Raw genomic sequence first — 10,721 nt, 5'->3', positions numbered from 1 at the left:
TTTTTTTTTAAGACCAATCACAGCTGCAATGCACAAGTGTACGGGTTCCTTTGTGCTATACGTTCATGGCATTCATTCTAATAAACAAAAAAAAATAATACAATAAAAGTCAACTTATCGATTAGTATTTTTATCTGTAATCGTAATCGATATATTTTTGACACAAAATGGTACTTGGAAAGAATAAGACAGAAACTAGGCCGTGTAAGCATTCCAACTGTTGCATAAATAATTGAAACTCAAACAAGAGGTGTTTATCGGAGGATGGGAAAAGGTGGTTACAGAAATTTATCCTGTCAAAAGGCTGACAGTGTTTTTACAAGGCTATTGTTTCATTTGGGATCGACGTATTTGTCTTTTTATTGTATTACACAAGCAAGTGAAATAAATAAAGTTCGTAATGCTCCAAAAATGTTTCCCAAGTGATTAAAAAAAAAAAAAAAAATTAAATAAAACACGTAAATCAACTTTAGTTACATTTGCAGCTTGTCGAGTTACAATAAGAACCAAAATGCGTTATTTTACTTTTTTTTTTTTTTTTCTTACCTCAAAAAAATGCAGCGGCGAAGCTCGAAACTCCCGTACACAGAGTCCTCGGCGAGTTAGCGCCTGTATTTTAGGAATCCGCGGTAAACGGCCTAACGTGATAACCAAACAAAAACAACCCCCCCGTCCCCGGTTATGCGCGCAAATCTGCAAACGTATGGCAAATGTTCACGTCGAGAGAAAGAGGAGCTAGTTGTTACAAAATAAAGACAGCGAGTCTCCAAATTTCCTCGCGACTCGGAGCCTTGAAACGCTTGCGCGTCACCGGTTGATGCGTTTGGGTTTGAAATTGGATGTGAGGTATGCCTAACTTGTGAATTTCAATACGACGCGCGACGGTGTTTGGTCCGATACGCGAGGACGCGTGATTTTGATTAGCACTCAGTGGCTTTCGGTGCAGGCACTAATCGTTGAACATATTCCACGCGATTGGTACCATCTTTGCGCGATATGTGGTTTGGCGCAAACTGGTTATTTGCTTCGCTCTTCGTATATTATGTCCAACTGGGCCACGCACATTTTCGTATCGATCTTAACTTTCGAATCTTTAATTTTTAAAGAATGTTTAGTTCTTTACGAAATCATTAATTAAATACGGTGTTAGCTTTACTTAAATATTTAAGCTCAAATCAACTGACCGATAGGCATTTGTCGTTAAAAATACTTGTGACAGTACACATAGTTTTTCATTGATACAAAGTGATGCTTGAATACCTAGATGCAAAAGAATTGGATGAATCATCAAAAGCAGTTTAGAAATGTGTCAAACTATAATCTTCGAAAAGCGAAATTCTTTTTTGCGTGTCAAATCTTTCATGAATACATCGCTTAACGCAAATAAATCTTAAAATCCAACGATTTGAATTTGAATTTTAAAAACGTACCGTTCAATTTGTCATAATGACAAAGTTGTCGTACAAAGGGATAAACTCTACTGTTATAGTATACATACCTCCACACGATCCAAGTGATAAATTGACCACTTATGGAACTGCATCGAGAGAAGTTTTTTTTCTCAAAACAAGTTGCACGTATGAATGCAATAATTGGTTCATTAGCGGAATAAAATTGAAATCGATCGCTTTGTATTGATTATAATCCGGCGCGAATTTGCAAACTCGAATCGATTACATTAATAGTGATTCGACTCTAGACGTGTGTCGGTAATTTTCGAATAACATACCCAAGATTTTAATGCCATCCAAAGCAATCGAATCGATTTTTCATTCACGATGGCTTGGGAAAAAACTATAACGTACGAGATTTCATTGAATAATGTTTCAATCGATTGGAAAAAAAAAAGAGAAGAAGTATACAGAGGAAGCGATTTGGATGACGATTCGAGCGTGCGCGGCTTACATTAGGGACGACGAGAGAATTTCGATGAAACGAGTGACGTCCGCAAAACGCTTATTCAGATAAAAAGCCCCGGAACTAGGAAGGTACTGTGCGCGTATAGAGAAAAAAAAAACAGTACACGAATGCACGGAGAATAAGATAAGAGGGAAAGAGATCGCGGCTCACCTACACGTCCGTCGAGTCACGCACCGATTCAACGACACCGTGTGAGACATGGTATCGATATCCATACTGATGTACGCGTGATATAACGCAAAAATACTATATACGCACGACGATTTATTATGTAGTGGAGTTTTTCGTATCTATGTAGGTACGTATACGGACGATTTTCACGCTGATTTTTTTTTTTTACGAAAAGTGACAAAAATTAAATATCGTCTCTATGTTTTTCTCACTTTCCAAATCAGATACTCTTAGTTGATTTTAATATTTATACTGTTGAATATTCCATGGATTATTCCGATAATTACCATTTGTAAAAAGTTATTCATTGTATAAGTAACTTTCATTTCCTCCTAACAAAGATTATACACAACACAATTAATTGTAGCATTGTGAGCAAATTAAACTTTATTGATTTTAAAAAATTACAGAACAAGTCCATAAAACACTTATTTTTATGACGGTACATTTATTTTATTGAGCCATTTTGAATTTTCTTTGAATCCTTGCATCTAAAACAATTTATCGTTTGTGGGTTTATGGACTTTGTGAAATTTTTTTTTTTTTAAAGAAATTTATTACAAAAAATAATGAAATGCAAACAGTTTTTATATGTTGTGAAAAGTCATATGCTTATTTTTAGTCATCATCTAAAACAAATCGGTGTAGGCAAACAAAAAATATCGAGTAATGGAATTTAACCACAAACGGAAATCGACTTTTAAAGACTAAACGATTTGAAGAAAAAAAGAAAGCATTTGCGGGTTCCTGTCAGAAAAAAACGCGTAACGAGGGAAATAATGGTCATGCATAAAAAAAAATTTATAAATCCAACCAAATGGCATCGATAGCTTAAGAATTGGTAGTTAGACCCAGAATAGGTAGGTAGAGATGTAGAATAGGTGATCTGTCAGTGTCGTTAAGGGACCTAACAGAGCATGACAAACTTCATTATCAGCCATGTGACATGTCAATTCTGAGTAAAAAGCATTAAGTTCATTCAGTCATAGCCAGCTTCGAATAAAAAGGTAATCTTAATTCATTAATAGGTATTTAAGTCCTTTTTACGGCTAACCATTAATATGCTTGATAGTTTCCTGAAATCGCTGCAATATCGAAGTTTGTAATAAAGTGTCGATTTTCAACGGAATTGAATCTATTTTAAGTGTCACCCCGTAATTATCAGAAGAAAAAATTTAGTTTAACAGTTGATCCTGACATTACTAATAACTTGCAAGTCTATGTGCTAAAAGAGGCGTTTATGTTTAGAAGTATTCAATTCCTTTAAGCCTTTTAAGAATAAGTTATATTTCTCTGTTTTTATACCTTCTTATGCCACTTTTTATACCGATTTATGCCACTTAAATCGGACAAAAGTATTAACATATATAAGTAAGCTGCTAAGTTATCAACAGACGATTTTTAGTTACACACCTATCACCAATATGATGAAATCGACGCAATGATGGCAAAATTGTATGTTTCGTATCTTGTAACGATGTTATACCATCTGCTGATAGCACAGATGGGTTACCTTTACCACGGAGATTATGTGAATCGCGAGGCAGATTACTACAAGTATTAGTTTCTTACAATGGCTTGGATATGGATTTGAATTTGCCTAAACTAAAAAAATTTCTGTCAATGTCATTTATAATACGTACTTATTTATCTATGAAAATCTAGTCCTTTAGCATTTTGTTTTTTATGATTCATTCGTCCTGAGGCAGTTTAATAAAGTAGGTTTATGAGTTTTCGGTATAATCGGTAACTGCATACTACAAAAACGGCATAATTTATGGCTTATCACCAATGATATTTTCGAAAATACTCGTTAAATATATTTTGTTTCCATTGTTTGTCATGGTATTATCAACTTTCCAATATCCATATGGCCTTCTCTCTCATCACAACTGATTTGCCCTTACTCAGTATTGTTTTCGCCATGGCTTTCTTTGTACTTCTATCTTCAACTTCACTTTTTGATTCCTTGAAACTAAAACAATTAAAGTAGCGACTTAATGGCTTTGGTTGTAGTATAGCTCGGTAGCAACTGAATAATGTACGCAACTTCAAAAAGCAACAGAAGGTATGACAATAAAGACTATAAGCTTCATTCCCATGTCTCTTCCGGTACAACGTAACTGTACACCGTCTAACCCTCGAAGAGACGCGTAAGGATTGTAAAAGCACCGATAGACCTGCGGAGTCGCCGATGACTTCATCTCGAAAAATACACCCCAGCGATATTATTCAGCGTGGGTGGAGCGAGAAAGAGTCTCGCCCGAAAACCCCGATCCTCATCCGCGCAATTAACCACACGCGGCTACCGATCTCGCACAAAGGACGCGCATCAGATTAGCTGAATCGCAAGCCCAAAATTTTATCAAGCATAAATCTCTGTATCCCCAAACCACCGTCTTTTTCTCTCGTTCGGGCGTCTGGTGTTCCACACGCACACCCAGGAGTGAGTATCGAATATAAGAATGAAAATCGCGCGTGTCGGGGGCGGCGATATTTCTAAAGATACCCGGGCATCTAACGCGTCTCGAAATAAATCGTCGGTGACGTCACACGACGACGACAGAGTGTTGGAGGTATATGGAGAGAAAAGATGCAGGTATACAAGCGTGTGCGCATGGTTTTCTCTTGCCAGAGCTGCTGCGGTTGTCAGTCGAGGTCATCAAGAGCCAACGGGAGACTCGAGTATCATGAGCTTTTGCGTCGATTCTTCTGTCCCTGCGTTGTTCGTAGAGTCACGAGGAGGCTGTCCAAACTAGAGTTACAATGGACATTGTCTTGTACCTCCAAAGATATACCCACCGTCATTCTTTGTGAGCCTCCCGTTTTTTCACATCCCCGATTTCCGAGGTGTTTGTTTTCTTCCAGTGGATCAGGGTGAGGTGGAAATTTTTATCTATGCTCTCGGATCGATTCCTACTAAAAACTACCTGGTGGTTGCAGAAATTTGGGAACGACACGAATGACGTGCTTCAATCCCTCCGCGAAATCGGAGATCGAGAGATTTTGCCGTAAAGTTTACTGGTCGTTGTGAGCCTTTTTTTTTGATGATGATTAATTGAGAGATTTGCTCTTGTTTTCTAGGAAAACTCACTCAAAAGCGGCTCACGTGCAATAATAAATTGTATCAAACTAACGACACGGGTGCTCGAGAAACTTTTGGATGATGATACTTTATCTCGAAGTTAGTTTAGGGAACTGACATTTTTTTCAATTAGATTGGAATTCACAAAGTAGGAACACGTGGTAGAAAAAAAAAAAAAAAAAAAAAGGGTGCACGCACCAAAAGATCGGCTAAAGAGAAAAGAGGCATCCTGCCAAAAAGCCTCTCTTGGATACGGGACCCCCCCCCCCCCCCACAGCGAGTATCACAATGGTACTATAATTCGCGTTTTTCCTCTCCAAGTTATCCAATAATGACCGACGCTCTGTCTGGACTGTTGTTTTACCGAGGATTTATTAACTTTTGTTTCCTTTGTATATGATAAACTAAAATATCGATACCTAAGGATTAGCATGAAAAATTTTGAATAAAACAGTCTTCCATCGCTGTTTTTTTTTTTTTTTTTTTTTTTTTTGTCCAACAAGACAAGTCACTTACCGCAAATTTTTCTTCGTCCAAAAGCCTCGTTGATTCATGGCCCCGCATCAAGCGCTCATCAGAATCTACGTATATTTTTTTGTACAAAGTTAAGATCTTTGTGTAAATCTCGCGAGTGCCTGAAATTCCCATTAGTCTTGTTCGTGTTTTATTTTATTTTTATTTTTTTTTTTTTCCCAAGTACATTAGCGATGTTAACGAGTATCATAGTTTGCCGAGAAATCATCCGCAAATTAGTTGGACCGCTTCCTTTTTTGTTCATCTCAAATGGTCGCTTGTTAATTTAACAAATACCCGTGAAAACGTGTTCCGAGAAGATGATATTCTATAATAACGTGTTCACGAGCAATATGGTACACATTGTCATCTACTAATTAGTGCGACTTTAATTAAAGCCATATTTCATTATTTTACCATCATCAGCCAAATCGAGTATTATTTATGAATGTCCAAATCTTCAGCAGTTACCAAATCTTGTATTACCACAAACTTTGCGTAGCCTACAATAAATTCAATGTTCACGCGAGTACGTTTATTTCAACGAAAAGGCGACATTTGGATGTATAAAAAAAAAAAAAAATCCTGAAAACAGTAACTCATGTTCTTGGTAAAAAAATATTTCTCTATGTAAGAGCCATCGCGCGGGAATGTCCACGCGGTTCCTCGAAAAGAAAACAAAGGGCAAGAATTCTTTCGTGGTTCAAGTGACTTGTTTTACGGAAAAAGCTTTACCTTCCATTGTAGACACGTTCTCCAAAAGCTCCAATGTTTGTCGGAGAAAGAAGTGGAAAACATCAATTAATCAACCCAACTAGCACTTTGACGTATTACCTCTTTCGCTCTCTTTTGTTCTGTCGTTCAGAGTGAAATTGGCATACAAAGAGTGGAGGTGATGGACACGCAACAAGTGCATCGCGGAAAATTGACAAATGGAACTCGACGCAGAGACAAGGATATTTCCTTTTTTTTGCAAATTCGCAAAAACACGTACGCGGCACGTGATGATGCCTCGACGCACGCAACTAAACGAGGAAGAAACAACCAAAGACGTAGACATGCCTCCTTTGGATTCCCCGAGTCACGTGCCGATGGTCCCACTTTGTTGCAAAGAGCGATAGTTTTTCCGGGAACATAATACCAAAAAGCGCTAATTAGGCTAATCGTGAGGTATATACTACAGCACATGTAAGCGCTTAATGCATGGCTCAACACCCTGGCGGACTATTAATATTTGGGAGCGATAAATTATAAAGCGCTACGAAATTTTCGGTCTACTTTTTTTGGCACCTCCGAGGCAATGGGCAGGTTCTTTACGTGTATACCCTCAAGCAAAACTCGTTAGACCGGCACAAGCCCAAGGAGAAAATCGCACCCAATTACTCTGTACGCGCGCCCAAATGTCATTTATCGTCCTACGTTTTTATTTTACCTTTTTTCCATAAAAAATCCTTACAACTCCAACAGGTCGGTGATACGACGGCGTGCAATAAGTAGCCCAAACAGAGCACGCGAGCGAAAAAAAAAAAAAAAAAAAATCGGGAAGCGAATCGGTATAGCATCATTAACGATCAGAAGCACACGCGCGTGCATAATACACCTACGTTCAAAAGAAAGAAGTTGCGAATCTTACATGTACGTATCGCGTGTGTATGTGCATCGGGAGGGAAGGACGGGGAGTTTTAAAATAGTCCCCTCCCCACCCCCCGAGAGCGAAGCAACGCCGCTGCCAATGGTCCGAGCGACGATTCGGCCAGCGAGTCGTGCTCTCGCCGCAAGCTCTACTGGTTGCTCTCTACTTGCCAACGTTGCCGATCTCGCGCTCCTCCTAATTGGTAGACAGAGTCTCTCGGATGAAAGGTACAATGTAACAGTGAAGGCTCGGGGAAATCGGTTGTCGCGACGACTCGTGTTTTTTTTTCCCACAAATCGGTTGAAAAATAATACGAAAGTGGTTTAGTTTTGTGATCTCTTTGGTGACAAGTGTGTGGAAAATCAACAATAGTGTTGTTGTCCCCCCCCCCCCCGACGAGTTACCGATCCAAGGAGGTGCGATCGGTGTGTACCCGGGGTACGGAGTAGGGATGCCCGTGGTTGGTAGGGCTGGAACATCGTTGCCGGGAGTAGGAGGTACCAGCGTAGCGGCCGGTGCCGAGGCTGCAGCGCTCGGTGCTGGGGTGCGCTTTGCGGACCGTCCCGTTGAATGTCGACGAGTTTGGTGTGCGCGGGCCTGGAGTCGCGCTATCCCGCCGACCACGAGCTCGCACTAATGGGCATCCAAAGCACCGCGCAGTTCGTCGACAAGTACCACCGCGCCAGAGGTACGTATCGTTTCAAAGATCTCTCGTGTTTCTTATTTGTATTTATAATTAAAGATCAAGGGTATCGTATCGTTTTGCACTCTTGGTGTAAGCACGACCAAACTCCCTCGGCTGAACGCGCGTACACCTCGTAGGTGTCTGTGTTTTGCAAATTGAAAGACAGATGGTGATTAAAGACAGCGTCGAGGGATATATGGATCGCTGTGATGATGCACATTTTTTCGTTTTCGGGTAAATTTAGAAGCGCGTCTGCAGATGCGCGAGCGCGTCTTTCCGAAAGTTCGAGTCTCGTGTACTTTATTAGCGTGGGTCTGAATCACGCGCCGTATATAAAAAAAAAAAAAAACAACACAATACAAAACAACAACAATGACGAAACGAAAAAAAAAACGAGCCGACACCCTTGGTCGTACGTCTGAGGCTCTGCGTCGAGTCTACCGAGAATAATTCTCTTACCGATCTCCCGTTTCTTTATCTTTGTCGTCTCATTTTTATTTTTACGCGCGATCGTTTGGTGAATCTTGATCTCTGCGAACCGTCGGAAAATAATAATAATATTTAAAAAAAACATCTTCAGTGTCCTTATTTACTTATAAAATCGGTAGGGGTGATAAACATCTATTTCCGTATCGCAGAAGAAGAAAAATATACTAACGATCTCGCCTAAAAAAAAAAAAATTAAAAAAATCATTAAGCGATTCGGCGCAGGGAGCTCGAGCAACGTCTTTCAAACTTGCTCACGCACGCACGTATATAGACGTATCGGCACGAGATTTTCTTACGATACAGATTATGAAAATATTTACTCAACGTGGGGGTATTATGGGAGACGCGTATAATGATGGCTCTGACTGACGCGCGAGCGTGTCGGGCAGCACGTCAGCGCGCGATCATACTCTCGTGGATACAATACGTGTGTGTGTGCGTATGTTTATTATATACGTTTCAAAGTAAAGGAGAGGAAGAGAGAGGAGGTGGAGGAGAGCTTTTATTCGGTGATTAGAGCTTTTTCTTCCTCCTTTTTTTTCTCTTCCTCTTCCGCTTGGTGTCAACGGCACGGGCTTTCTGGTCCGCCGGATTACTGGGGCTTCTTCCTCGCACTCTTGGATCCTTGATCACCAATACCATACCTGCTCCCTTTTTTCTTTGTCCAAGGTTTTTTCTTTCAGCTCAGGAATCAAGTTTATCGGTATTTTTTATTATGATGTTAAGAAAACATTGTACAACTTCTTGTTTGAATAAAAAAAAAAAAAAAAGAAAAAGAATTTATTGTTCCTTTAGGGAGCATTGTATTTTATTTTATTTCCACCCCACATGCGTGCGAATCGACAAAATTTTTTTCGCTAGGGATAATGTGCTTGATTTTTTTTATTTGCTTAAAAAACAAGATATGGAAAGCATGTGATTTTTACACAACTTTTTGCCACGTTTTACGATATGCACATGCGTTTGAATCAAATATCTTTGCCATAGATCTGACAGTTGAATGAGCTTTTGCAGATATTTATTTTTATTTTCACGATCAAAGGTACAAAAATTACTATGCTCAATAACTTTTTCTTTTTCATCTGTTTTTAATCCATCAAAGCTGATTATTCCACTAAACTTGTAAGATTTGCTTGTTCAAACGTTTATGGATCACAATTTCGATAATAAATATTGTCTCTACTATTTGAACATTTTTTCTCGCGTTGTATAAACGTAAGTGGTTCCCCAAACATACAGGCGGGCAGTGACGCAATCCGAGGCTTCTATATCCTGGTCTCGGTCGAAAAGCGCGTCAGAGAAGATGAGAGATGCAGGCAGGCAGCGCTTGACGACTCGAAAATTGGCATCTGCGATCGACAGCTGCCGAATCTGACTTTATTTTCGGTGCCCATGTACGCCCCTACCGCCACGCTCCCACCCGTCGGATTATTTAAAAGCTCGAGCTTGCGGCGTGTAGTTGTACACGGACCGTTGCTTCCACCGACTTTGCCGATGTTACAGCTGGCGTTGCTGATGGGGCTTTCGAGTTTTACTGCCCATACGCGAGCGCGCGCTTTATCTTTTGCAACGCAAATTTACGGGGATTCCCCGACCTCGCTCGTTTTCCTCAGCTCACGAACCTCCCTTTACACGAGGTAAAATAAAAAGCAGATAGGTACTCGAGTATCGTTGATGTTTTTGTTTTTCTTTTTCTTTTTTTTTCAACGTTTATTTTACTATTTTGAATGGTTAGTATAAGAAACCGGTTACATTGTTATTTATTTATTTATTTCTTTTGGCAAAAGTATCCCGAGAAAACTTCCGGTCGGACGTGTTCAAAGTACTTCTACGGTGGGAACTCATTTTTGTTTTTTTGTTTTTTAATTGAGTTTTTTCTCTGTTTTTAATGTGATTCATACCCTGCTGACAAAATTAGATTCTCTCCCACGCTCAAATTCGTATCATTTATCGTACGGTATTTTTTTTTCTTCGGTTCACAACGTCTACGGCTATACATTACATATATTGTTTTTGAACTATATACTTGCAGTATTTAATATAAATAAAAGAAAAAACTACTTCCCGAGTCGATAAACAAACTTCCACCTGGGAATTATAAATAAATAAACTATGAGCCTCGCGAAATAAAAAGAATTTCGGCGCGTCACGCCAATGCAGATAACGAAAATTCCAGCGTCATCCCGAATATTTTGTGCAAACGTCACGCGTTTTAATGAACTTTA

General features: G+C 39.5%; 1 protein-coding gene across 1 annotated transcript in view; it reads left to right on the top strand.

The window, feature by feature from the left end:
* Positions 1-7,892: 7,892 nt before the first annotated feature.
* Positions 7,893-10,721, top strand: part of RhoGAP102A (Rho GTPase activating protein at 102A) — a 32,163-nt gene continuing 29,334 nt past the window's right edge. The window contains exon 1 of the mRNA XM_089588852.1: positions 7,893-8,010. Within this exon, the coding sequence (XP_089444978.1) occupies positions 7,893-8,010 (118 nt within the window). The remainder of the gene's footprint in view (positions 8,011-10,721) is intronic.

This window comes from Copidosoma floridanum, unplaced genomic scaffold (assembly GCF_036245765.1).
Source record: "Copidosoma floridanum isolate Cflo_tuat_1 unplaced genomic scaffold, Cflo_Japanese_pri ptg000007l, whole genome shotgun sequence".
Taxonomy (NCBI): Eukaryota; Metazoa; Arthropoda; class Insecta; order Hymenoptera; family Encyrtidae; genus Copidosoma; species Copidosoma floridanum.
Note: the sequence above shows the minus strand (reverse complement) of the source record. Positions and strands in the feature narration are given on the sequence as shown.